General features: G+C 52.8%; 8 protein-coding genes and 2 non-coding genes across 10 annotated transcripts; 4 read left to right on the top strand and 6 right to left on the bottom strand.

Moving 5' to 3' along the window:
• Positions 1–572: 572 nt before the first annotated feature.
• On the top strand, positions 573–3590 carry J4E85_003921 (uncharacterized protein; the record flags this gene model as incomplete). Its single annotated transcript, XM_051468184.1, has 4 exons — positions 573–765; positions 814–1066; positions 1113–1800; positions 1848–3590. 4 exons carry the CDS (start codon positions 573–575, stop codon positions 3588–3590), a joined length of 2877 nt encoding a protein of 958 aa, XP_051327776.1.
• Positions 3591–7258: 3668 nt separating this feature from the next.
• Positions 7259–8561, bottom strand: J4E85_003920 (uncharacterized protein; the record flags this gene model as incomplete). Its single annotated transcript, XM_051468183.1, has 2 exons — positions 7259–8353; positions 8517–8561. 2 exons carry the CDS (start codon positions 8559–8561, stop codon positions 7259–7261), a joined length of 1140 nt encoding a protein of 379 aa, XP_051327775.1.
• A 111-nt stretch (positions 8562–8672) lies between these two features.
• J4E85_003919 lies at positions 8673–8760 on the top strand. The gene has a single exon. It is a non-coding gene; the product is annotated as a tRNA-Val (tRNA).
• Positions 8761–9903: 1143 nt separating this feature from the next.
• J4E85_003918 (uncharacterized protein) lies at positions 9904–11136 on the bottom strand (the record flags this gene model as incomplete). The annotated part of the gene is made up of 1 exon (XM_051468182.1): positions 9904–11136. The coding sequence occupies one exon, from the start codon at positions 11134–11136 to the stop codon at positions 9904–9906; it is 1233 nt and encodes a 410-aa protein (XP_051327774.1).
• Positions 11137–11917: 781 nt separating this feature from the next.
• J4E85_003917 (uncharacterized protein) lies at positions 11918–14303 on the bottom strand (the record flags this gene model as incomplete). The annotated part of the gene is made up of 2 exons (XM_051468181.1): positions 11918–13099; positions 13146–14303. 2 exons carry the CDS (start codon positions 14301–14303, stop codon positions 11918–11920), a joined length of 2340 nt encoding a protein of 779 aa, XP_051327773.1.
• Positions 14304–15060: 757 nt separating this feature from the next.
• J4E85_003916 (uncharacterized protein) lies at positions 15061–17219 on the top strand (the record flags this gene model as incomplete). The annotated part of the gene is made up of 3 exons (XM_051468180.1): positions 15061–15341; positions 15391–15892; positions 15945–17219. The coding sequence occupies 3 exons, from the start codon at positions 15061–15063 to the stop codon at positions 17217–17219; spliced, it is 2058 nt and encodes a 685-aa protein (XP_051327772.1).
• A 2822-nt stretch (positions 17220–20041) lies between these two features.
• Positions 20042–20130, bottom strand: J4E85_003915. Its single transcript has one exon. It is a non-coding gene; the product is annotated as a tRNA-Asp (tRNA).
• A 355-nt stretch (positions 20131–20485) lies between these two features.
• On the bottom strand, positions 20486–22205 carry J4E85_003914 (uncharacterized protein; the record flags this gene model as incomplete). Its single annotated transcript, XM_051468179.1, has 2 exons — positions 20486–21966; positions 22016–22205. 2 exons carry the CDS (start codon positions 22203–22205, stop codon positions 20486–20488), a joined length of 1671 nt encoding a protein of 556 aa, XP_051327771.1.
• Positions 22206–23358: 1153 nt separating this feature from the next.
• On the bottom strand, positions 23359–24726 carry J4E85_003913 (uncharacterized protein; the record flags this gene model as incomplete). The annotated part of the gene is made up of 3 exons (XM_051468178.1): positions 23359–23753; positions 23802–24500; positions 24723–24726. 3 exons carry the CDS (start codon positions 24724–24726, stop codon positions 23359–23361), a joined length of 1098 nt encoding a protein of 365 aa, XP_051327770.1.
• Positions 24727–24945: 219 nt separating this feature from the next.
• Positions 24946–27200, top strand: J4E85_003912 (uncharacterized protein; the record flags this gene model as incomplete). Its single annotated transcript, XM_051468177.1, has 3 exons — positions 24946–25254; positions 25300–26646; positions 26700–27200. 3 exons carry the CDS (start codon positions 24946–24948, stop codon positions 27198–27200), a joined length of 2157 nt encoding a protein of 718 aa, XP_051327769.1.
• Positions 27201–27554: the final 354 nt, after the last annotated feature.

Here is a 27554-nt window from a genome sequence, read left to right as displayed (position 1 = left end):
AATCCCCGTTTGAGAACCCACCCCCGTACCATTACTCCGCTGTCCTATTACTTTCCGAGCCTATGACAGCTGTAGCGCATGCCATTCACGCCACGGTCGCGATAGACTAGACCACACGTGTGAACATGCGACGCGAACCACGGGCCGAGGATCTTGGGCCTTACCACGCGTGGTGCAGCCCTCGCTGCGAAAGACGACCTGTGCAGTGCCAGAAAATGCAGGTACCGTGCAGTGTATGATCTCCACAGCCTGTTGGCTTGGCTGTGCTGGGGTTCATAATGAGTCGGGCTTTCTATTAGGCTTGGTTCTCGTCCGATCTTCGTAGGGGTAGGTATCTTCCGTTTCCTTCTCGGTGTGTGTGGATTCTCTTCGTGGGTGGGCTCTTTTCTATATATCTTTGTCGTCTACACTCGCTGGCGAGACTACTTTTCGAAGTGAGGTATACGCTCTTTACATTCGCTCGTTTTCTTTACACCTTTTTAATAATCGGGCTGTTGTTCGTGAGCTGCTTGGCCCTCACAAGAGCACGAACATTCCTTCAACTCATCTCTTTCGATTAATACGCGCGCGACATGCATTTTTCCAGCCTCCGCGGCGCGTTTGCCGTTCTCTTAATCGCATACTTTAGCGCGGATGTTGCTGCGATCTCGGGTAGTGACCTTGAGACGCATCGGCTGCTGCGAGCAGCTACAAAACGAACAGACCTATATCGGAGGGGTGTGAGGATCACCAAGAGATTCGAGTCTGAGTTGGCCTATGTGGACAGTATGTTGTAGCAGCCACGAGATTGTACCAACACTGACAACATGCTAGATGAGAACGTCTGGAATGACGAGTCTACATTTGCTTCGCAGGTCAAAGTCAGCGGACAGAGACCACTGCTCAACTTGGAAGAGCATGAACATCACCTCAAAGATGTGCAATGTGGGGATGACACGATGAAGCTACACTTTGTGGATACTTCTTCGGCACGAGACGCCCGAGCGGCCTGTCATGACGCGGATGGTGGTTTGATCATCACATCCCACGAGGGGTGTAATGATGACGGCGAGCGATCAGTATATCGGTAAGCTTACCACGGGCGTTTCGGTGATTTCATCTGACGATCACAGGGTCAATGACGTGTCGTTCGCTGAGGACGGTGAAGCGCTTGAGCTGTCCGTCTCAAAGACAACATGGCGAGCAGCATTTGATCATGTCGACATCTCTTTCGGCCACACGACGGACGATCATATTTACCGACGCCATTCCGACTTCGCGAGAATTCGAAACAAGCGACAGAACAAGGTCGACATACCGGCAGACACTCCCGACGATGTCAACACTGTCTCCTTTGACCTTTCATCCGAGCTTCTCGACACCACTTTTCCGGTCGAAGCATTCCTATCGGGCATTGCTGGCCTTATTGGAGCACCAAATGTGCCGTTGCCGATCGAGATTGGATGCAAGCGATGCGCGACAAGTGGCCAGATTGCCCTCTCGCAGGGTGCGTTCAACATCGATCTTTCGCAGATCGATCTCATTCCGGACATCTTCGAAGGCGGCGACGATGGAAAGGAGATTTCGCATGTCATCAGTGGTGGCTTCGTAGAGCTTGTGGCGACTGGTGTTGGTGCAACACTGGACTTGTTCGCTAGACCGCCCAGCTCTGGGAAGTTCGAGGTCGCTTTGTTCCAACTTCCTATTGCTGGTTTTACAATTCCGGGGATTGGGAAGGCTGGAGCTATCTTTGAGCCCAGGCTCGCCTTTGACTTCAACATCAGCGGTACACTTGAAGTCAACTACGGACTCCAGCTTACGGTACATATTTCCCCACATGGTTATTATGGAGATGCTAACGCTCTCAGGTCCCTGATGGTTCCAGTATCCGAGTGGAGCTTGCTGATCTTGCCAGCAGCCGCGTTACTGGCTTCCAGGAAACAAGTCTCACTCCGCTGCCCGTCAACGTTAACATCACTGACGCAGAGATCTTGCTTGGTCTCGCGTTCGTCCCTGCCATACCGATTGGTTTCGACTTTCTGGATCAGCTGAAAGCTGAAGTCACACCATCGTTGAACTTACCCCGTCTGGACGCGAAGCTGTCGAGCAATATTCCGGAGAACTGTGGTGCCGGCAACAGCAGCAATGCTACAGCACCAAATGCGCCATTCGCCAACCAGACAACAGAATTTCCCCCCGAACTTCTCAGCCTGGGCCCTCTTGCTTTGGTCGAAGCAAATGTTTCCCTTTCGATCGATATCGCTCTCGATGTTTCGATACCAATCCTTCCACCACCTTTCAACGCAGTTGGTGTCCAGGAGAATATTTTCACAGCCGTCTTCCCTCTACTCTCCGGCTGCGCAGCGCCTGAGAATGCTTTCGACAACGTCACAGGCGTCATTGTGCCTCCACCTCCGCCGATGATGGTTGAAGCTACATCGGCGCCCCCGAAGCTCGAAGCCAACATGACCGCGGCGCCAAAGCTAGAAGCCAACATGACATCTTTGTTCAGCGCGACCGTATCTGGAACGCCAATTGCAGACACTACAGCGAAGACTACAGCGAGTATTGCTAGTGAGATGGCCGCGGCTCCCACTTTGATGCCAAACGTCACCTTCATATTCGCCAGCGACGTTGTTCCGTCCTCTGCGGAGTCGATTGCTACTTCGACACCGATGAGTAGCGCCATGTCTACGACTTCGCTCTTGAATACTTCTTCCAATGCGATGGGTAGTATGGTGTCTACGACTGCTGCGCTGAACAGTACCTCCGCTGTGGCAAGCAGCACCGCGTATGAGACGTCGTTGTTGAACAGTACTTCAACAATGGCGAGCGAGGTCGTTTCTACGCCTTGTACTACTTCTCTGCTGAACTCCACTTCGGCCATGATGAGCTATGCTGTCTCCACGACTTCATCCGCTGCTACTACGACAGCCCCAGCTATTGAGTACACCCCGTCAGCAACATCGTCGCTCAACGATACGACAACATCAGCCGAGAGCACTTCGACTGTGGAGGTCACAAGCACAGCTTACGTTACTTCCAAGGTAACAGCAGAAATCACAGTGACTGCTTCCGAGAGCACGTCGTCAGCTGCTGAGGCTTCGAGCCCCACGCCTCTTACATCAGAGGCTTTGACGAGCAACGCGACATCTGTGGCTTCGAGCACAGCCAGCCAATCCTCAGCTGTCATCCCCGCTTCGTCGATGGAGTCGTCGATTGAATCCGCAACTCAGGCTTCATCTGCATCGCCATCTTCATCGTTCAGTCCCACCTTCAACATATCGAGTTCAGCAAGCCCCGCCTCTTCAGCCTCTTCGGCCTTGTCGAGCGCATCCGAAACTTCTCTCGTAATTTCTTCCTCCGTTGCGTCGACAACACCAATCGCATCCGCACCCGCTGTCGCGACAGAAAACCTACCGCCGCCGGCACCGGTAGTTACTATGGCGGCTGGCTTTTTGGTGCCGAGTAACGCCAGCGCTGCGCCCGTACAGCAGACGGCTCCTCTGGAGTTCACCGGTGCTGCGGTCAGACATGCCCCCGAGGTGAGGGGTATGCTGGGCTGGGTGGTGGGTGTAGTGGGCTTTTGTTTGATTGGAACGTTGTTCTAGTCGTAGCCTTATTTGATCCATCGAATAGATGACGTTGATGATGGCCCTTTTTCTTTTTCAATACATCGATCTTCTACCTGAGCGTCCTTGCAAAACGACCCTGAGTGTTCAGTGTATGTACCTAGGCAGCTGTACAATCGAAGACCTCTACAACTTCTTTTAATTCTTGTGCTTCTCTCTAAGCGTCGATGAGATTGCTAGACGCAGATTTTAGGCTGTTCTCCGGGTCATACGCAATGCCACAAGCCCGCGCTAGCGTATATTAGCCAGAGCCTCTTTACTGTCTTCGCTGTACATTCCAAGGTTCACCTGCTTTTTCTTCTTTGCCACGGAATGCACGCTCCAGAAGGACTGAATAATACACGACATCCGATAAACATCCATTCCTCATGTTCTCTCACTCGGATCTGGTCGCCCATAGTTGCGGATACTGCGCCGATTTCGAGGAGCATGACATTTGTAGTTATCCTATACAAAACTGGAGTTACGAAGGCTCAAGAGATGACTGTCTGTGGTTTCATCTGGCAAAAGCCTTTTTCGAATGGATTGATACCACAACGCAGATACGACCCGCACACGTGAACTTCAGAAAAAATGGCGGACTTGATGTATATCACGTAGGCGATGGTGAACTCGGGTCGTTGCCTAGTTTCTGGATGTTCTTTGAGTGCTTAGTAAGAAGTTCTGGTACGCATTGTCATCTCTACTCTCGTGTGTATGTGCTCGCTTCGTTAATTTCTATTGGGAGACTGTTGTGGGGTCTGACTATATTCGTAGACGACTCTCGAGTAGTTACGGCTTTCGACAAAAGGCCCATGGCTCTGCTTCCCGGAAAAACTTCATCAAACGCAACTTTCGATACTACTAAGGCCTGGATGAGCGAGTGTGTTTCAGATCATCCCAAGTGCTCGGTAGACAGTGCACAAACGAGTAAAACACTGGAAGGCATTAGATTTCTGCTCATTGGCGACAAAAACATCACTCTCAACGAAGATGCGCCACCCAAGCGATATGCCTGCTTGAGTCACTGTTGGGGGAACGGGAAAACCCTTATCAGGACCAGTGGTCAAAACCGCAGTGAACACATCAAAACGGGCATACTGATAGAGAATCTCCCAAAGACGTATCAGGATGCCCTATTAGTCTGTAAAGAGCTTGGAATTGACAGCATTTGGATCGATAGCCTTTGTATCGTGCAAGACGATGAAGATGACTGGCGTGAACAGGCTTCCCGCATGGCAGATGTCTATGAGAACGCACATGTGACTATTGCAGCGGTCGGGGCACGAAACGCTTCTGAGGGGCTCTTCAAATCAACCCCAACCCTTCGTATGGGCTCTCTTCTGCCTGCATATCCTTGGCTATACGTGCGACAAAAGTTTGATGTGCCTGGTAGTCGGGAAACTGACTTACATCACGAGACAGATGATGGATGGCCGCTGTACAAGCGCGGATGGACCTTCCAAGAGCTCAGTCTGTCACCCCGAGTGCTTCACTTCGGTCCCAAGGAAGTGAGTTGGTCTTGTCGAGAAAGAACAGTCTGTGAGGGTGAGCCAGAAGGTAGCGTCAACCTACCACGATCCGTTTTGGTGTGTCCCTCTGCATCTCGAAGCTCCTTACAAGATCTATGGTATGACATTGTAGAAGGCTATTCTTGGCGAACCCTCACATTTGCGAAAGATAAACTACCTGCAATTGCTGCCTTTGCCAGCCGAATCAGAGCAAATTCTATCGGCAACCGATACATAGCCGGCCTGTGGGAAGACACCCTGCTTTTCGATCTTCTATGGCATAGTAAATCAGGCGGTACAACCCATCAAGTCGAACCAGGAGTCATTCCAAGCTGGTCATGGTCGTCATCAAAATGCACCGTCGAATGGGAAAGGTGGAATCTGGACATTTGGCAGTACAGCACTTGCACTCAAGTCGTCGAGATCATTTATCACACGCGGGGTCCGCTAGTTCTTGGCGACGTTGTGGAAGCTGCACTCGTACTCCAGACACCCATCATAAAGGCACGCAATGGTTTTCACGCACACCTTTGGGAGTGTGTACAAGACGCTTCAGACCAAGTACCAGCGTTGTGCTTGTTCGAATGGGATGATGAGGTTGAGTATTTCGAAGAGCATTCTGAGGTGCTTGCCATACCTCTGCTTGCACGCAAATCAGGCTCTCAAATTCAGATGCAGCACAACGCGCTGATGGTGAGGGAAGTGGGTCCAGGTGTATACAAAAGAGTAGGAGTGGGTGCCATCTGTTTGAAATTGGAACTCCCCGAGCAAGGTCCCCTTCGCGAATCTTGGATACGAGGACAATGTATAAAACAACCAAGAGCATGGAGGTTCAGGCAGATGGTACTGAACCAGATGATGGCGAGATTGAATCTGACACCCCATGAATGGTATGACCGATTCATTGAGGAGATGGGTCGACGCGAGAAACAGCTGATCAAACTGATTTGACAAACATCATCGAAAGGCGTTAGCGGAGCGAAAGATCAAGCGTTACACTTTGTAGGAACCTCGATCTTCGACCCTGCGATCAGATACATGATCTAATGGGTCTAATGTCTGCCTCACCTTACGATGCCACCGTCGCGTCTCCACGCAAAAGATGTGTTATACTGACGTGTTCAAGAAAGCATCGTGCCGCCTCTGCGTCGTCGTACATGTCGCTCAACTGATTCCCACAGTCTATCCGCCCCTATGTCTTCCTCGAACGTTAAGACCCTCAGGATCACCAAGCTGCTGTAGAGTCTTGTTGATGGAGAGCTCAACTTGTCCATAGCTGCCAGAATACTTGGTTTCAGAGTCTGGAGCCAAGCGTGGACTTGAGTGATGTAGTCGTGTACGGTAACGAAAGGATGTGTAGTAGGCAGCACCTCGAGGGACGGCGGAGGTGGTGGGCAAGCCATGCCGCAGCAGCGCAAAAGCGCCCGATCCTCGTCGTTCTCAGTTTCGACCCACTCTTGATTGTCCTCGTTATCGTCTCGATGCTCTCCTTCCCATCTGTATCCCCATGTATCCAGATTGTCTATGTTTACGCTGATCGACGAGACCGGTGGTTCCGTTGCGGGCGAGGTGGAGATCTTGTGAAAGGAATGACCGTCGGTAGTGTAAGGTTCACATTTGAAGTCTGGGCCGAGGGTGTCCGCAACTTCGACTGAAGATTCCAAAGGCCCAAAAAGCGACAGGTGCACTCGCAGCATGTCCATAGAGCTTTGGATGAAGCCCCCAGAAGCGCGGAGTTCGTTGTAAGACGGAACAGAAGCTGACATGATGTGAATGGATGAGAGTTGTGCGAGGAAGGTCTGTTAGTTTTGAAGTGAGCGGAAGCTGCTTGATGAACAGGATGCGCCAGTTATTCGGGTACTTAATCGCGTAGGGATGCGCGACGCCGCAATCAAGAAGAGAAGGATTGAAGTCATCAGCCGATCAAGGAGACGAGCCGACGCGACAACCAGTAAGGAAAACTGGTCCGACGCCCTGCAACACAACAATCCTAATGTTTCGTTGCCGTGCACCTGGGGAGCTTCAAGGCCCCAAAGTTTGCGCCTAAACACGTGACGTCATGGCTTCCCGTGGTCAACAATCGCTGCTTCCTAGGTACCGTAAAGTCGCGTCCACTTTCACTTTCTTGGCGTGATGCAACGTAAACAATATTATTACTCACTTCAGTCTCGCTGCGGTCCTAGCCATAACGTCTTTCGCACCTTCCCGCACCTCCTGCACAATCTCGCCCGCGCTTTGCACTTCCTTCACCAACCCCACACCAGTACCCGCCCAGATTGCTGCACGCCCTTGCAAGCCCGTGTTGTATCCTTTGTCTTCACCCGCAGCGGCCTCATTGTGCAGCTTCTGTATCTCTTCCAGGCTCATGCCGTTGGCAAAGTCCTTATGGCTCTGCGCCACCAACCCGCGCCCATCATACAGCTCCGGCCAGATGTTGGGACCGCGCAACTGATCAAAAAGCTTCGAACGCGTCGTCACCTGACCGCCGTCTTGCGCCTCCAGAACTGCGGCTTGGTACACCGGATGGACGTTCACCTCTTTAGACGCGAGGAAACGCGTTCCCATCACGACGCCTTCGGCACCGAGTGTGAGTGCTGCAGCGACGCCACGTCCGTCAACGATACCACCTGAGGCAACGAGGGGTATGTGTGAGAAGCCTTCCGCAGCAAGCGTGTCGGTCACCTCCGGTAGTAGTGAGACGATGCTTGCGCCTTTCTCGAAGCCGTGACCACCGGCGTCTGCGCCCTGGAGACACAGCACGTCTGGTCGCGCTATCCTCGCAACGTGAAGAGCCGCTGCGACGCTACCGAGTTGAATCCAGATCTTGCTCTCGGGTGAAGCCTTGCGTATCGCTGGTACCCATTCCGCGTAGTCGTCCAGATCTTTCGGCACGAACAACCAGATGACCGCGGGCTTGTAGTCATCGAATACCGGAAGAACGTCTTCGAGTTTGAGCACAAAGGGAAGGAAGCCGACGCCAACTGGGAGAACACGCGACGCCGATAGTCCGGGACTGTCCTTGAAAGCCTCTGCGGCGATACCCAGCTCTTTTCGCAAGTCGTCCATGCTGCGTAGACTCCCGATCATACCGAGGCCACCAGCGAGTGTCACAGCTGACGCGAGCTTACCGCCTGCGAAGCCCGCCATGGGCGCGTTGACGATGAGCGGTGACAACGTCCATGGCAGCTGCTCTTTGAGGGTCGACATTGCGGACCAGAACCAGATCCAGGAAATGTTGAAGACCCAAACAAGCTGTCGGTAAATGAGACCTTACTAGAGCCTGTACTAATAGGTGTAGGAGTAAGCAACGCCCTTCGTCAGACCTCCGATGCCATGTTGGGCACTCGACTTTACCACCAGCTCCATGCGGTTACAATCGGTGCATCGTGTCAGCAGAAGTCAGCACGCAACTTACGCCCAACTTGATTTGGTGGAAGTTCTCAGTGGAGATGCGAGCCATGCCACGGATGTTCTTTACCCCGCTATCAGCCCCACCTTCGTCTTTCGAGCTCGCTGCTTCGCAATTTCGCGCGATATATTGCAACTTTTTCTCCTTTCTGGCATCAAAGTTGGTTCGATGGTGTAGTTGGTTATCACGTTCGCCTCACAGTCTCTGTTGTACGCGCGAAAGGTCGCGAGTTCGAGCCTCGCTTGAATCATTCAGCTGTCTTTTTGCTGTCCCGACGGTCTCGGCGTGAGGTAGATCGACGCGGTGGCATCAATTTTGCCCAAAATTTGATTTTGAAGGTAGCCAAGAATCTGACATGGCAGCCACAGGGAGAAATTGCGGATTGGCTAGATAGCATTTAGGAATACATTTGTTTCTACTCAGGAGAATTATAAGATTATAAACAGGTTTGACGTCTACAAGTGATTCAACCCATCAGCTCCATCGACCAGTAAATCTGCCTTGGAGAACACGCCCCTTCCATAGCGCCAGCTAGCTTGCAGAGCTTCATATGCTAACTTGATCAGAGGCAACACGCACTCGCGCCTGTACTACCTTCGAAGAGTATGTCATGACTGTCTACCCCGACAAATCGTCCGAGACCGAAGACACCAGGAACTCTGCGACTTTCATCCCCCGCACAAAAGAGTTTCTCGGTGCAATGGCCGATCTCAGCACTGGTCATCTAGGCGACAAGATCAAAGCTGATGGTCTGCGGCAGCTCAAGCATGGTCTGTATTGGTGGGCTTCTACCTTGTTGCCGGACTACAACACCATCTGGCAGAAATGCCAAGAGGAAGTCAGCCGTCATGTTCATTTCGTCGCTGTAAAGTAAGACCTTTGTTCAACGTCATACGCCAAAAACAACCTCTCCGATCCTGAGCTTGGTCTCATCTTGCGATTTATCGTGGAGCAAGACTACAGTGTCGCGAATTTCAAGCAACACTGGGCTGCTATGCTGCTTGCCAGGACCACTGGTTGTCGCCCTGGTACCTTCACCGTATCCCAGGGCTACGGCAAAGGCGCGAGCCTACGTGCGCATGGCTCTTCGTATTGCTTGTCAGGTTGCACTCCGTTTCCACGAGGGCTATCGCAATCCTCACACATACTGACGACAGTAAAGAATTGAGTTTCTTTAAGCTTATGTCGACATCTTGGTAATTAATAATGTTAAAAATCAAGCTTCCTAATCTTGATGTCGACTTATTAATGCCTTTTTATAGCGACGGTTGGATATTTTAAACTCTATGTAGATATCCTAGTAATTAGTCGCTCAAAAACACCTGCTCCATTTCGTGCATATTTTGATACCACATCTAACAAAGCATCCAAGAATGGGGATCATCCGGTGCCGCTATTGAAAGCTCATACCCAAAACCCACGGCTTCCTCCTCTCCAAATCCAAAATCATCTGCCCAAACAAGCCATTCGCCCAACTAAACCACTGCCGACTCCACACACCCTTATCCCTCGCATGAACACTTTCATGCATAAGCCCCAGCCCATCCGTACTCTGCACCAACCACATCAAATTCCGAACGATCTCATCCTCATCCTCACTCGTTAGGATAGTCATGATAAGCGCCATGGGCCATGGTCTACCAGGCAGGGTATGCGGACTCGCTACACCAGTGATCACGGGTCCGACGGCGTAATACGGATTATCCCTCGACAAAATCTTCCGTCGGGTATTCTGATATATCGGATCGCGCAGCGTCGTGTATCCCAGAAACGGCGCCGAAAGCAACGAAGGAACATTAGGATCGTCCATAATGTTCACCGATCCATAACCATCGACTTCATACGCATACACCTTGCCGAAGTTAGGATCGTTGACGATGCCGTACTTCTCCACGCCCCGGTTTATCGCTGTGCTGAGTGCTTGCATGCGTGCGGCTAGCGGGTTCTCGCGGGAGGTGATGCGAGACATTATTGTTGAGGAGGTGTTGAGGGCGGAGGAGAACATCATGTTGGAGGGGATGAGGTATTGGTATGTACATGCGTCGTCGCTGGGGCGGTGAAACGAGCGCACAAGGCCGATGTTGCCTTTGTGTGGACTGCCGTTGCAGTTGTTGATTGGGGTGCCGCCGTAGGGGGCGCAGTATGTGTATGGCGTGTGTTGCCATTCGCCATCTTCGGTGTATGAATCTATTGTCATGCTTTCTGTGGTGTTCAACACGGTTTCAACGGCTTTGGTCCAGTTGCTGCTCTTTTCGAAGAAGTCGTAGTCTTTTGTTGCTGTTACGTAGTCCACGGATAGTTGCAAGAAGGAGGCTAGGGAGTCTAGTTCCCATTGGCAGGAGAAGACTTTGTAGTAGTCGAATGACGGAGTAATGCGGTCGCTGTTCATAGAACTCTTGTGTTCAACTCCGCTCTCATCCGGTGCTTGGAAGGCGTTGCAAAACGCGTTTTCGAGAATGTAGCGTGCTTGTAGATTTATGGCTCCCCGGAACAGTCCAGCTAGACTGTCATGACTGTTGTCTTCTTTCAAAACCGAGATGTATGCTTGGAGTTGGTTTGCAGAGTCGCGCAGCCACATTGCTTCAATGTCGCCCGTGATGACAAAGGTAAGTTCCTCAGGCTTCATGCTCATCAAAGGCCCTTCCAACGAGTCCGGATCGCTAGTCGTATTTGACCATCCTCGCCACGCGATAGTTGTATCCAATGTACTCGGCCATGTATTCTCGAATATCTGCATTCACATCAACATGTTCATCTTGATAACACCGCATCAGCGACATTGCATACACGAAAGAGGTCCGGATCCTTAATAACACCTCGTAACCGTTCAATCGTCTTCTCCACCTCTTCCGAGCGATACGTCCGACACGGTACAATCGGTCTGGCATAACTCAGATTCCACGTCCCCTGTGTGAAGGGTTCGTGGTATTGCGCGGCGTAGTTTTGGTAGAGCGGACATTGGGCCGAAGACAGGGATGGCAGGAGAAGCGAGATGCAAGGGATAAGGATCTTTGCGGGTGACAGCCTCATCGTGGCGTGCGCGACGGGCCGATAGTCGCCTGGCAACGTAAGAGTATGGTACGATTCGATGCGAATATGAAATAGCGATTAGAGGATATCGCCGATGGGTTAAGATGGAGTTGAGCGTGTGCGATGTTCCCCGTGACAGGTGTGAGAGTTCAGCCAAGCCGGCACGAGCCACATGTCACTCGGTTGCAACGGATCGCAGCGTGGTACTAATAAGGTGCCACGAGCAGTCGCGATACGAAGACACAGTGAAAATCATTTGCGGAGAATAATCCACTACCGAGGCGGGTGACAGTCGTTCATTTGTATAGATTGCGTGCCAAGGATGCTCCTCCGTCTATGAACCCCGCTCCGGAAGGACAATTCCAAGCACCATCTGATCAGCCTTTGACGATGGCTCTTACTCGCTTCCTCTCTTCAACATCCAGCACCCAGGGTATGCCCGAGTCGCCTGATGTATCTTCCGCTACTTCTGCAAACTCATCGTCCTCCATGTTGAGAATCAGCGTCATCTGCGTACTCTTTTGGAAGACATCGCGGAGTGAGTAGGCGCCGCCACTTGTAGCCGCTGTGATGATGCCGGAGATGTCGCGCTCGAGCCTGACAGCACCCAGTTCATTCACTCTACCGTAGTAGCTCTTGATGCGCTTCTCAAGTGATGACGCAAGAGAGTTCAGACCTAGAGCGAGCAGTCGGTCGAAGTTCGCTGAGGTCAAGATGCGCTTGATGGGACGGATCACGACTCCCCAGCCGCGATCGAAACGCGACTTTACCACATCAACGTCCTCTTCCTCTTCGTCTTCGTTCTCGCCATCCTCGGGATCGTATTTGACGTCTCGGAATGCTTCAGCCAGAATGGGTCGAATGCGAGGCTTTAGGACGTTGGAGAACAGTACGGTGATGCCGTCGTTGAGCAAATCTCCGCTCTTGGATGCGAAGGCTTTCTCCATTGCTTTTAGTGTGTTTTCAACGAATACCGCGTCATGTCCGAACGGGAAGAGGTCGTGCAGTGGCGACTTCACATCATCTTCGCCGCCTTGTGATTGTCGACCCAATTGCTGCTGGACTATGCGCTTGACGTAGTCGTTCGCGATATCGAGATTGTTGATGAGCACCAGGAACGCAATTACCTTATCTTCTGGAGGAAGACCGCCCTGGATAACAGGCTTGGGGTAACTTTCGTCGCGCATCTTTCGTTGTATCATGCCGATGAACTCAGCGCCTAGAATGTGGCTGACGGCAGGCACGACGCTAGAGACTACGGCACGTTGCGAGGTTGCTAGTGTTCTCTGGATGACCTGGTTGACAATGTACATGACATCGTCCACGGCGGAGGTTATGAAAGGTGGGTTGGACCCAAGAGGCTTTGTAGGATTCAGTGTGAGATCTGCCGGGGCCTCGTCTAGCTGGAAAGCTTTCTCAACTGATCGACGGAAGAAGAAGGTTGTCATGGCATTGACAGGCTCGATGAGATGGCTGTTGACTTTCTTGTGGAGGTTACTAGTAGCAAGGAAGTTGGGCATCACGAGGCCATAGTCGATGCGGTCTTCAGGTTCGGAGGGCTGCTAGGGTAAGCTGATGAAAATACACACATGTGTCCGCACTTACTGCACACTTATCTGAGAGGAAGCGCGCATACAGGGCATAGCGTCCCAGCATCAGCGCGCCCTCTCCAAGCAAACCGTCAATCTCTTTCATGTCCACTCCTTCATCCTCGCTTGCCCGGCCAGCACCGTTGGCAGGCGAGCTAGAGCGAGGTGTTCCAGATGCAGGTTTTTGTGAGGGAAGAAAGCTCTGGACAAGGAAGGAAAAGGCATATGATTTGATATCGGTAAGCTTGCGGTCAATGTGGCGTTCCTCATGCCACGTATCGAGCACAATACCGCCCTGGACATCAGCCTCAATTTGCAAACGTTCAATGACTTTCTGCATCATGCCGGGTCCATAGTGGCGCTCTACCAGCGGCTCATGTCCGTCGACAATTTGGGCAATGTGCTCGAACAGCTTTGTGATGGTGTTGCCGTAGAAGAAACCCTCATTCCTTTGGGCAGGCGCAGCTGAGTTGAAGTTTGTGCGCGCGCGTGAAGCTACTCCCTGGCAGACATAGCGGCCATATGCATCCAGTCCTACATTTGTCCGTCCGATCAGGGGAAACAGCTTGAAGAACCTCGTCACCTTGGAACCGTCGCCTTCTTGCGCAGCCTTTTCAAACTCGCGCAGGAACAGGCCACACAGCGACTCTGCTGCTGCATCTAGTGTCACGCGCGGCGGATCAGGCACCTCAGCCGTGGGCACAATCTCCTCTGCGAAGCTGCCATTTACGACGTCGTCGGGTATCTTGGCGGCGCGACTGAGATAGCCCGCTGCCGTCTCCCAGTCCTGGGGAGCTCCCATAGACCCATGTACGCCCAGCACGCATGCCTTCAGTTCCGCCACCTGCTCCACCACCTCGAGCGTGGCCTTGACGTTGGACTGTTCCTGATCTAATCGCTTGACGGCGCTGGAGATTCGGTTCGCAGTCGAGGCGGCGTCGGAGAGCATGCCACTGCTAATGGCTCGCGTGTTGACCGCTTGGGTGCCGAGGTGGGCGCGCAGCAGATCGAGGCGACCGAGTTCGCGCGAGAGATCCTTCTGCGAGGCGATGAGGGCGTTTAGGCGCTGGGTGACGCTGGCCTCCTGCTCATGCAATTGGCCGAGGGCTTCATGGATCTGAGCCACGCTGGCGGCGGCGAAGATGTCCTGGTGGTCGTCGATTTCAACTGCCATGTTCAAACACTGCAATCATGCCGCTGGAGGTGCAGCAGTGGAGGAATATCACACGTCGCGTACTGGCTGTCGAGTGTTGATCATCTATTTCTGGCGCGGCAGCTGTCAAGCGTTGGTGGGCGGGCGCCGATCTCTTGGCCGGTGACGTCTCAGAGCCCCCCGGACACCCACGATCCATGCGCCGTTGCCCCTGCAGCAAGATTACATGTTGACGGCGGCGGGACGGCCTCTGCTGTCGCATGTGTCTGTTTACTCAAGCAATCTCCGCCGCAACTTTTTGTATAACAGCGTTTGCCAGCCCCTCTGCGCCACGCTTTAGCCCCCAACAGCCGTGTAAACACCACGACGACCCGCGCACCAATCACCTACGCATCTAGACCCTTCAGCTGTACGCACCACGATTACGCACCAACGGCCCGCATCTGCACCGAAGACTGCGCCTTCCTCGTACTTCACCAACAGAACGCCCCTACCACTCGCGCCTTCCTCTCCGATTTTTGCGACTTCCTCTGCGACCGCTTCGCGCCTTCCTCTCTCATCTCCGTGGCGCCCTGGACCCTGTCCAAACAGACTTCCCAAAGCGTGCCTGCCTCCGCGATCCAGCGTTCCTCCACGTGCACCTTCACACACGGCATTGAAGTCGCCAACAGTTTTATCCATGCTTCCGCGGTAAAACAGCTGCAAAATCAATTACACCCCCAGGTCGAGTCGCCAGTGCACTAGCACTTGGTAGCACACGCTGCGACCCAACCAAACCATGGACGCAACAGCACACGTCCTCCATGCCGCCGCCCAGCTGGATGCCCGCGCTGGTGGCATGGGCGGCGACACTGGAACCCGTCCAGGCTCGTACAAAATCATTGGTCTCGTCCTGGCGATTGCATCGGGAGTATTCATCGGCACGTCGTTTGTTATCAAGAAGCATGGTCTGTTACAGGCGAACAAGAAGTACAATGAAGAGGCGGGAGAAGGCTACGGATACCTCAAGAACGCTTGGTGGTGGCTCGGCATGACACTCATGATTGTTGGAGAGATATGGTACAGACTGCGAGGCATCACGTCCGAACATCCTACTAATACCTGGCAGTAACCTTGTCGCATACGCTTTCACCGACGCTATCCTCGTAACCCCCATGGGCGCTCTCTCCGTCGTTATCTGCGCTATATTGTCGACTATATTCTTGAAGGAACGCTTGAGCTTTGTTGGAAAGGTGGGCTGCTTCAACTGCATCATCGGATCTGTTGTCATTGCAGTGAACGCGCCAGAGCAGTCGTCTGTGGCGCGCATCCAAGACATGAAGAAATGGGTCATTGCGCCCGGCTTTCTCAGCTATGCAGGTGTCGTAATCGTCGCATGTGTTGTCATTGCTCTCTGGCTCGGCCCAAAGTACGGAAAGAAGACCATGATGGTCTACATCACCATCTGCAGTCTGATCGGAGGGCTCAGTGTTGTCGCAACCCAAGGTCTTGGTGCTGCTGTAGTGGCGCAGGCTTCTGGCACATACGGCGGACAGTTTAAGGAATGGTTCCTCTATGTGCTGCTCGTCTTTGTGGTCGTCACATTGTTGACGGAAATCATCTACCTCAACGTAAGTCCCTCCCTCTTTCTTGGCCATGTGGAGTATGCTAAGCTTTGCCCAGAAAGCCTTGAATCTGTTCAATGCTGCTTTAGTAACACCAACCTACTACGTCTTCTTCACTTCCGCGACTATCGTCACCTCGGCCGTCCTCTTCCAGGGTTTCAAAGGCACACCGCTTCAGATCGTCACCGTCATCATGGGCTTCTTGCAGATCTGTTCTGGAGTTGTGCTACTACAACTCTCCAAATCGGCCAAGGACGTTCCCGACTCCGCCGTCTTCAAGGGCGACCTCGACCAAGTGCGAACCGTCGCAGAGATGGAAGAACCAGAATACGAGCCCCGAGCCGACACTCTTCGTGGTGGTGCAGCAATTCTCAGATCACTGTCAAAGGCTAGGTCGCACAAGGAACTGGCCGAGGCGAAGAAGATTCAGGAAGAGCACATGGAGCCGATTGGTGAGGGCGAGCAGGTGGAGTTTGACGGTCTCCGAAGACGTAAAACGGTTCTCGACCCCAATCGGCCACCGACGCGCAGCGGCACCATCGTCCAAACCCGAACCATACACCCTCCTCTTGGAATGTCTCAATTCCCGACCGACGAATCCGACGACGACGACGATAACGCTAGCTTCCACCCCGGCTTCTTCCAACGACTGCGCTCCCGAGGCAAATCGACTAGTAGTCGCGGCAGCTCTCACGCTCCAGGGACCTCTGGCATGGGCATGCAGACACTCCCGTCCATCCCACAAGCAGACGGCGCATCGGACCGCGAATCAGACGCCGGATCCTACAAGCAAACTATAATGACACAGGACACATCTTACAAGCCAATCGACACGCACATCCAGTTCGCCGCGCTCCCCGACCCGCAGTACCGTCACAGCCGTACCGATTCAAATGACTCCCTCGCTCCTCCACGACCAAACCCTCACATCGCCAAGCGCCAATTCTCTTTCCAAAACGTCTTCTCGCGACACCGCTCAGAATCCACAGGCGAAGCATCAAGTAGCAAAGTACGACCGACTAGTAGGCATAGTCGAAAGAGCAGCAGAGAGGGCAAAGCGGCAGCTACTGCTACGGAAGAAGAGAGACTAGGCCTTGTCAAGGGCGATTCAACGAATCTCCTCCCTATTGCAAGCCGTGACGATGATGATGAGCCGGTTGGACCGCCAGGCTACTCGGATGACTGGGATATGCCGCGGACGTCTAGTCCTGGGTTTGAGCCCGAGAGAGTACAGAACAAGCCAGCGATAAGAAGGGTGGATACGGATGGTTCGGAACTCAGTCCGAGGGATCCTAAGGAGTTTGAGAAGGGAGGTGGAGGGGCGTACTTATAGCGGCTAGGATGATGACTTTTCCCGTCTTTCCTACGCGTTGTATCCCCTACTTGGCTTCTTGAATGTCGTTTTGCATAGTTTAGTGGCTTCTTTGTTGGGCGCTGTTGGTATATATTGAGCGTCGGCGCTTTCTGCAGTGCGAGCTGGCGCGATACGGCTGGTGGATATACTACTGGTTCATGTCGTGAAAGACGGTTTTTGACGTTAATGAGTACTTTCATGTACATGAAGATGGTTTCGACTCTCAGGTGAGTGTATACGTAGATAGCAAGTGGAAGCGCGATTGAGATACATGGTCGTGGAATATACATACATGATGATCACCACCACCACTTTTAACACCGGGAAGACTTGCAGTGTCCGAGCGTTCGGCGCTTGGGTGTGGGTATATAAACTCGTGACTTCCTTCTTTCCTGTCATTATCCAAAACTCATTTCTTCCTTTACCAAAATATCCAGAGTTGCCAATCATGTCTGCGGTCTCTCTCTTCTTTTCAAAATACCCAAAGTCAATCTCATGTTTTGTTGGCGACTTCCTGACGTCTTATTCAAAAAAAAAACTTGCCTGGAACGTACGTCAAAAAACATTGAGAAAGAAGTTTCATGACTTTTCCGCCAGCTCTGGTCTTCTTCCCAGAACTGATACGCCGATCGTGCCATGTGTCTGGTGCTGCGCTCACACAAAAACCAACCCGCCCAATGCGATGTTCTGCATCTCCGAAGATTTCGCAACTTCTGTCTCGAAAGCGGATTTCACATTCTCAAAAATGCGTTTCTCAATGCGATGATGTTTCTGGAAGTGGGCTTGAATTATACCTTGGCTTCCAATCTCGATGATTTTCCAAATGACTGGATCATGTTACGTATGGGAAGTGAATAGTGAGCAGTTGTGTATAAATACGTCCTCGCGCCTTCCGCTTTTCTTCTTCTTCATACACACATCCCTGTGTTTATTACCAAAAGACTGCGGTGGCACTGCGCATGTCTGGGCAATCTTCCTCTTTTCCAAAATGACTATGAAGTCAAGACATGTCCGCGCTGCTGTGCTCCTCTCAAAACCCTAGAGCTGGTGTCGATGACTGGAAGATCTGGCTGAAACAAAACACGACGTGCCAGGGCCATGTGCCAGCGCTCTTTTTACCCTGTTCAAAGTTACATGTCTTAGCTGGGAGTTTGAAAGTCGCTTCAAAAGTTTGCTCCGAAGCTTACATGGTCCGCTCCGAGAGTTTTGCGGTTCTGTCTTTTGAACGACAAGGTCGAACGTCTTTCTCTCATTCTCAGAAAAGCGAGAGACCAACTACATGTGTTCGTGTGCGATACCAAAGCATTCATTATTTGATACTCTTCTTCCTTCCTCATCCGCTCGACAGGGTTATGTCCTTAAACAGTCAAGTAAAACCCTTATGTTTCCTGTGCTGTCGGGAGTTCTCAAAAATATAATACCAAAACATCGAAACTGGCTATCCATGACTGGCCTTCGCTTCTTTCCCCTCTTCTTGATAATGAAATTGAAAGTGTCGATGGCTCGTCCGATGCTGCGGCTGTATATAAAACCCCGCATCTTTCCGCTGTCCATTTTCCCTCCTCATCCACCCAAAGGCTTTATTTCTCCAAAATGCCTTCATCGACTTGAAATGTTTGCTGCGCTATGCCCAGTTCAATCCGCTCAAAGACCAAAAGGGTATTCGCAAAGATGAATGGCTGTGCCAGCTCCTTCCCTTCAATCTTCGATGTAAATTCCAAAAAGCGTACCTTGCTCACGCACGCTATACTTCCAAAGAGCGACATAAAAGAGAACTTCGCCTATTTCATGTCTTTCCAACAAAACGATTCAAAGTACGTCAAATGCTGTCCGCTCCAGGTTGAAAGGAATTTTGCGAGGATTACCTGGGTAAAAGTGAACTTTCGCATTAGCTGCAACGGAATTGAACCAGTTCGCTAGTATACTATGCTAATAGCTTCCCCGACATGTTGTAGACTAGGAGCTTGGTTGCTCCGATACGTGCCTGCGTTTGGTAGCTGGGTAAAGTTGCCGTTCATTCCAAACAGCGCAGCAGTGTCGTCCTTCCAAGAATAGTAGTTGCTTTTACGAAGCTTTGTCACGTTCAGTCTGATGATCGAATTACCTATAGATCGATGCGCCTTCAGTGAAGCAATCATACCTGCTTCGCGGCATGCAGAGTAGCTAAGCCGGCGCATAGGTGATGGTTAGGCACTTGTGGTGCAGGCGGCTCGAGGCTCCCGCAACATCGCGCAGCCGCGCACCTAGCCCGCCCCAATAAACCTCACGATGCATCCGCACAAGTCCAGATTGAAGAAGCACATGTATAACCCAAGTAGCGCACTTCTATAGTCCCCATTAGCACCATCTAAACCACGTATCCCTAGTCTTCCGCGTCTTCCGCGTCTTCCGCCTCGCATAACACACTTGCGCGGTCCACGGGTCGTTGGTATCCCAAAACCACGGACCAAATACCCCAAACACCCTTCCAACAAAAACAACATACAGCTCCCCATGTACATAATACACTTCTTATGCACCCTTAGACTATAAACCCTCTGCATCTACTACCCCTAGCTTCCGCGGTCTATTTCCGAACCCGCAGACCTAACCTAGCCACCAAGACAACTCTACTGCAAAAACAACATTTGACATATCGCGTACACCTCGCATGCATCCGAGACTACTCCACTCCAACCCTATCGACGATGCCTAGCTTCCGCGACGTGCAAAAAGCATGTACATGATCACTAATCATGTGTCCATGCCATCCACCAGGACTGTGGGCGATTACGGGGAGGTAGGAAGAGCAAAAAGAAAAGCTCTCCAGCGGGGAATTGAACCCCGGTCTCCCGCGAGTTGTCTTTTGCAAGATGACAAGCGGAAATACTGACCACTATACTACTGAAGATTGATCAACTTGATAGTTGAGTAGGTGGTTGATGGCAAATTTCGAAATTTGTCCACTTATAAGCTAATAAACATGGCCTCGATGCCGTAAGCTGCTCGCATGTCTTTTGGATCTGTATTGGAGAGATTTGTGGAAGATGTTTGTCGCGCAGTGAAAATTTGTGTGGTGGGGTATCCTGGTGCCAGCGGCGGTTGTAACCGAGTCAGCGATTGACCCATCGAAGAGCAGATTGTCACGCATCTTCACAATAACAGACTCAGCACACGATACGCATGGTATGCAGATAGATTGTTTATTCAACACTTAGATTCAAATGTATTCTTCTCTTTTTTCATCGCATTCTCAGGGCGCGCATCTAAAACTGCATGCTACCCATACCGAGACCCCTCCTGTAAATAGTACCAGTACCAGTGAAGTTACCAGTCTGCGTAACAAAGTTCTCAGTGCTGCTGAAGTCCTTGATGTGTCCGAGGAGAATCTCCAACATGCGGTATGCGACACCAGGAGTGTAGCCAGGCAGCTCGTGGCCAGCAAGACGGGCAGTGTAGAACATCATACCGCGCTCAGCAGTCCAGTAGCCCTGGTAACCAGCACCCGCGAGCGCACCGCCGTTGTACTCTGGGTGGTAAGGAGCGTACAGAGGGGTGGTGGGGTACTCGGAGAGACCCTGGGCGCCGTTCCAGGTCATGTTCTGGATGGCGAAGAGGGTTCCGTTGGTACTGAGGAGCATGTCGAGGTCACCGGAGCCGATGATGGTGTTGTTGGTGTACTCGATGACGCGCTGGAGGACGCCGTTGTTAGCGGGGCCAGGAGATTGGTCGGAACCTTCGTCGTCGCCGTTGCCGAAGACGTTGGTGTTGGTGCACTGGAGCCACTCGGTGCTGACGTTGGCGTGGAGTGCCATCTTGACGTCGGTGCGGTTGAAGTAGATCTCAGCGCCTGGGGGCGAGTAGTCGCCAGTGTTGACTATGCCGAGCTGGGAGTATGGGTGCGGGCATGTCTCGGTGATGTGGTAGATGTTGAAACAGGGGTTCACCTCGAGGATAGCGGAGTAGAAGTTGTCGAACTGGTCGCAGGTGTAGTTCTCCGAGCTGTATGGGTCGGGGAGAACGGGGAAAGCACCCTGTGGTGGGGGGAAAGTGAAGTACTTGTCCATGTAGTCGGTGTAACCGCACTCCTTGTGGTGCTGGGTGATCTGCTCCATGAACGTGTCGTTCAGGAAGAGCAGGTTCTGCCAGAAGTTGACGAATGGGAGAAGGACAACCTGCTGCTGGATGGTCTCGTCACCAATGATGGGGTCGTTGATGGAGATACCGGCAAGGTTGAAGTACTTGTCATCGTCGGCAGTGATGAAGCTGTCGGCAATGTAGGGGACGTAGTAACCAGCGTAGGACTCTCCGGTGATGTAGGTCTTCCAGTTATAGAGTCCGAAGAGATCAACGAAGCTCTTGTAGAAACCACGGAACTGATTGCCAAGCTCAACCTCGTCGGTGATGTTGGGAGTACCTTGCGAGTATCCAACACCTACGGGCTGCTCAACCCAGAGCATGTTGGTGAGGTTGGTCCATGAGTAGGGGTTCTGGACCGGGGCGAGAGTGCCAGATTCCCAGGTGAACGGGCCGTTCTCCGTGAGGAAACCGCTGAGCGAAGAGCATCCTGGGCCACCGTTGAGCCAGATGACAACTTCCTCAGGGGTCTGAGCCTGGGTGGAAGGGAAGAACCAGAAGAAGAGCTTTCGTGTCTCCTCCGGATCATCCGAGATGGGCAGCAGACCAGCGTAGCTCTCGCCAATGTCGAAAGGAACCTCTGGGATACCAGTACCGTTGACGGCGAAGGCTATTGGCTCATTAGTCTGATGTATCACAGTATGACAATGAATACTAACACTCAGTCTTGTTGGTCAAGAAGAAGCTCTCGGCACGCCTCTGGATCTCGGGATGCTTGAAAGCCTCTCCCGGCATACGCCTCTCGACAGCAGGCCTGACCTTCTCAAACACACCACGCTTGTGTGGTGAGCTTCCAGCAAGAGCTGTAGAAGCACACAGCAAAGAACCAACCACTGAAAGGAGCTTCATCTTGGAATTGACTGATGAAAGCGGCTGTGAGCTGGCACGGAAGAACCGGGCCCAAGGCGAGTATTTGAACGTGACGGCATTGCGGTATACAGACCCTTGCGCTTACCCCGGAAGAGCAGGAGGTTGGCGGAGGCACCAGCAAGGCTCGGTAATAAACCTCGCAAACGCCACTTTCCGGGTCGTGCAGGGCATGCTATCGCGTTGAGATTCGTAGCCGAAGGGCGAGCACCAACGAGGTATGCGAGATGACGCAGTGGAAACAGAAGCACAGCCTTAGGCACCTTCCTGAAGCAGGACTATACGAAGATTAGACCGAGACGTTTGCATGATGTTTGGCGTTGATTCGCCGCGGCTCTGTTTAGTGCATTCGATGTGCCCAGACCAGCTCAGAGTGTAAGCCTCGGAAGCGGATGCTTGTCGAGGCTTGGTCAAGCTTGTGGAGCGACGGACGATAGCACGGTTACCGTAGGTACATGGACGACGACACGCGATATTTCTCCCGTATGTCTTCGTAAAGCGAATTACGAAAGATTCATGTTGCTATCGCATGGCGGTGACCGTAATAGTGACGGTGTTGGTACCGCGCCGCGTGGGCGCGTCATCAGGCCCAAGTTCAACCCGACCAAGCGGGCCGAAGCTTGTTAAACTTCAGGGTACTGTTGAGGCGGGGAAATGAGAAGTCAGCAACACGAGTTACGGAACTCAAGGTCAAACGTCATGGGCCGAATGCGAAGTCTAAGTGTTGCGCGTTTTTGAGGTTGTTAATATGAGAAGGGCCACGCGGGCGAACCGAACCGTTGCTGACGGTCGCGTGTGCGGTCGTGGCGGTGTTGCCCGGCAAGGCTATGCTATGGCCAGCCCTTCTTGTAGCTATCCCTTCATCGTCGGTACACGAACGCCAACCCTAGCATGTCGAAGTTGGAACGATGCGCATCGCAATTGATGGCCAACAGAAGGTCTGTAGGCACCGGAACTGGCATGATGTCGTTGCCCAAGACATGTAGTGGCCTTTGACATGCGCACGCACCTCGTGAGGCGTTGGCCTTGAGCAACGCCATGCGCCACCACGCGCCGCCAACAGCCTTTCCCACCTGACTACATGCGGGTCGGACAGCTTGGTTTCTATTTGGCTTGTCTATCCTGACAGCTTGATCTAATTGTCCACAGGTCGCAGGAAGTTCATATCATCGAGTAGTTCTCTGGCATCCTCCGCCTTGTCTTCTTCCTGCTTGTCTGCGCCCACGCCGATGCTCAGATCTACCAGTCCGTCTGCAGGCGGCGAGAACTGGCGCAGCTTGACGCCGCTCTCCGTAAAGATCTTGGCCGTTTGGTCGTCCACGAGGTAGCCTTGGTTATAGACGACCTCGCTGATACCAACTTGTGTTATCTTGACGCTGCAGGTCAAGCAGGGACACGTGTTGCAGTATAGGATGGCGTTCTCGCCGATGCGGTCGCGGCCGGCTTCGAGAAGGGCGTTTTCTTCGGCGTGCAGGCAGAGGCAGGTGGAGAGACCAACACCTCCCTGTGCGGCGTTGTTGCAGCGGGGGCCTGTATGTTGTCAGTCTGTGTCGTGGGGATTCCCGAGTGTGAACGTACATCCGCCCTCGTTGCAGTTGGTCATGCCACGTGGGGTACCGTTGTACCCGGTGCTAATCACACGCTTCTCCCGTACTATGCAGCAACCGACTCGTCGCTTCATGCAGTTGCTCCTGCGCGCTGCCAGGTCTGCCAACTGCATAAAGTATTGATCCCAGCTTGGGCGTACACGGGCCTCGTCCATGAGATCCAGGAACAGTATGGCACTACGCAGGGAAGCCATGTCGGACGACGAGTTAAGCAGCTTCAGCTGTGCTCTCTGACAGAGGGCGCTTAGGCCTGTTCTGGGAGCAAACAAGTGCTTGTCATTGCGTAGAACGAACTCCTCGAGAGTAGGCGGTGTGTGGTCGGTGGCAGCACATCGGGCCTTGAACCGCTGCCATCGCACACTGACAGGCGCGTCGACGCTGACGAGGAGGAAGAAAGGACGCCTGAGGAGGGCATCGACGACCGTTTCGTCCCATATGTCCGTTGTAACGAATCGTTCTCTCCATCTCAACGTTACGAATTCGAGTAGCGAATCGATGTTGGGGAAGGTATGCTGTGCGTCTACGGACGACTTGACCGGCGAAGGCACACGTGTATTGGAAGCTGACTTTTCCTCTGGAGGCGTCTCAGCAGTTCGGGCGAGGCGTAGGCGGGTGAAGTGGTGCTCCTCGACGAGGTACGAAGCTATCGACGACTTGCCCGCGCATATTCCTGTGCTCTGTCAGCCTCGTCTCGTGTAATCTCGGACGGTGCTTGCCTCCGCACAATCCAATAAGCATAGCGATAGATGTCGTCCGAATGTGCTGTAACCTGGGAACAGCAAGGGCGGACTCGTGGATCGAATCTCGGGTTGCTAACAGCGGCTAGGCGCGTGGTCGGCTGCAGGAACGCGTCTAGCGTGGCGGGGCCTCGCCCAAGACTCCAGGGCTGGACCCATGACGGCGCGCGGGGTGAAGCGTGCGGCTGCCTCAGCATCACTGGGACATTCACTGTCACATGCAGGCGCCCTTGACAGCTGCACGTGTATTGCTTTTGCTCGTATGACTGCCATCATCATCGCCTGTTAGGACACATCGCCTGCATACTACATCTCCGCCTCGCCACGCATCCTCACTCCGTCTCATCGCAACCCCACCACTTACTATCACCGCCCACCATGTCCACCCTCAAGTTTGCGCCCTGGCTGAGTGATGTCGACGTTCAGTTCTATGCCGCTCTCGCACACATCAAAATTAACCATGACAAACTCGACGACTCCGCGCGCAAGGTGCTCGGGCTGTACGAAGTCCGTCCTGGAGAGCACTCGTCGCGATCTATGCGAGTACAGATACACCCGAATGCGCTGACATCGGACGATACACCTCCAACGTTCTGCCGCGCCGAAGGCATCATAAAGAACTGCAACACCATAGAAGACTACAAGAGTCTCGATCGCGCCGCCATACTCGAACGATGCGCCCAAACAGTACGTCCATCATCTCTCCCTGCGATCGAAACTGACGCGGCATAGATCTGGGATGCTATCCACGACGGCTCGATATACGAATGCCCCTCCCTCCTCTCCTCCTTCACAGCCATCATCTTCGCCAACCTCAAGAAGTACAAGTTCACATACCACTTTGGCTTCCCCGCCATACAGTCAGATCCACCGTGGAAGCAGATTGGGGAGGCAACAAGGCTACACGCTAGAGAGACCACATACCTAGTAGACGCGGTGCAGACGTGGCGATACAGCTCAGACGTCCGTCAACGAGGCTTCTTCCTAGCCAAGCGCATACAAGGAGGGGGCGATCCAGAGGAGAGGCCGAAAACGCCCGTCTCACCTCTGGAAGAATTTGGATACACATGGTCTATAGGCAGGCTGGAGGCCTACGAGAAGGGCTTTTTCGACAAGGTGGATAGCAAAGATCGCTTCATATGTTTCGCCGATCCCTCCACATACGAAACCAACCCAGGCTGGCCCCTTCGCAACTTGCTCGTGCTGATGCGAAATCGGTGGCACCTAAACGACGCTCAAATCATGTGCTATCGCGACACCCACACACGACGCGACCACTCCAACTCGTTGATCCTACAGCTACGGTCAGACCCAATACCCGAGGCAGCGCCCACGTCCGAAACACCAGACACTCGCCCACAGACACCCAAGTTACCCAAAGTAACCGGCTGGGAACGGACAGAGTCAGGCAAACTGACGTCGCGCAACGTGGATCTTTCTGAGTACATGGACGAGCGCAAACTAGCAGATCAGGCTGTGGACCTCAACCTCAAGCTGATCAAGTGGCGGATAGCTCCTACCATCGATCTCGATGTCATTAAGAACTGCAAGTGTCTGCTGCTCGGAGCGGGAACATTAGGCACCTATGTCTCAAGAACGCTGATGGGATGGGGTGTCAGGAAGATCACATTCATCGACAACGCTACAGTCAGCTTCTCCAACCCCGTACGACAGCCTCTCTTCAACTTCAACGACTGTCTACAAGGCGGCGCAAAGAAGGCCGAAAGAGCGGCAGAGGCTCTACAGGAGATATATCCAGGTGTCGATGCTCAAGGGCATGTCATGGAGGTACCGATGCTGGGTCACCCGATGACCGATAGCGCAAAGACAAAGGCCGAGTTTGAGAAGCTACAGCAGCTCATCCGCGAACACGACGCCATTTTTCTACTCATGGACACACGAGAGAGCAGATGGCTGCCAACCGTCATGGGCAAGGCCTACGGGAAGATCGTCCTCAACGCCGCACTAGGCTTCGATACCTACGTAGTCATGCGCCACGGCCTGAAGACAACGCAAGAAGGAAGGGGAGAAGTAGAACTAGGATGTTACTTCTGCAACGACGTCGTCGCACCCGCAGACGTAAGTTCCCTCATCTCACTCTACTGAACACACCGCTAACCCCAATAAAACAGTCCCTAAGCAACGCAACCCTCGACCAACAATGCACCGTAACCCGCCCCGGCGTCGCCCCCCTCGCCTCCTCCCTCCTCGTCGAACTCCTCATGTCCATCCTGCAACACCCCTCCCAAGCCCGCGCAGCACCCCCCTCCGTCCAACCCAAAAACAACACTGCCCCCACACCCGCACCCTCACACCCCGCGCTACCACCACTCTTCCAACACCCCCTCGGCACAATACCCCATACAATACGCGGCTACCTATCCACCTTCTCGAACCTGCAAGTCGAAGGTAAGCCCTACGACTGCTGCTCGGCGTGTAGCGACAGGGTGCTTGAGGCGTATAACAAGGATCCTTGGGAGTTTGTAGCCAGGGCGCTGAATGAAAGGGGGTGGGTCGAAGAGATGAGTGGGTTGAAGGAGGTGCAGAGGAAGGCGGATGAGGCGGCGGCTGATATGGATTTCGAGGAGGAAGAGGATGAAGGGGGGTTGGATGAGGAGGGGGAGTTGCTGTGATGAGTTAAAGGGAATGGGTACTTGAGGGATGGGGAGGAAGAGAAGAGGTGGATTCAACATCAGCGTTTTTTCCTTTGTAGTAAAATACCCTGTTTATGTGTATATGTAAATTTCAAGATGTACATATAGAGACGTGAACGTGTAAAGATGTAATTGCATTGATACCAGCAAAACTACAAAATACCGGGCATATACCATACCAAGTAGCCAACCGAACAACAACACCGCCCAAAAGCCCCCATATCCCATCCATGCTCATCCAATTACCCACCCTCATGTCATGCATATCCGCCCTTACGTGTATCCAAAGAGTCCCATCGCCATATCTCTGTCGCGATACACATATCTCTAGAT

This window comes from Alternaria conjuncta, assembly GCF_024043145.1.
Source record: "Alternaria conjuncta strain BMP 0040 chromosome Unknown scaffold_5, whole genome shotgun sequence".
Classification (NCBI taxonomy): Eukaryota; Fungi; Ascomycota; class Dothideomycetes; order Pleosporales; family Pleosporaceae; genus Alternaria; species Alternaria conjuncta.
This window is presented reverse-complemented; position numbering and strand designations above follow the sequence as displayed.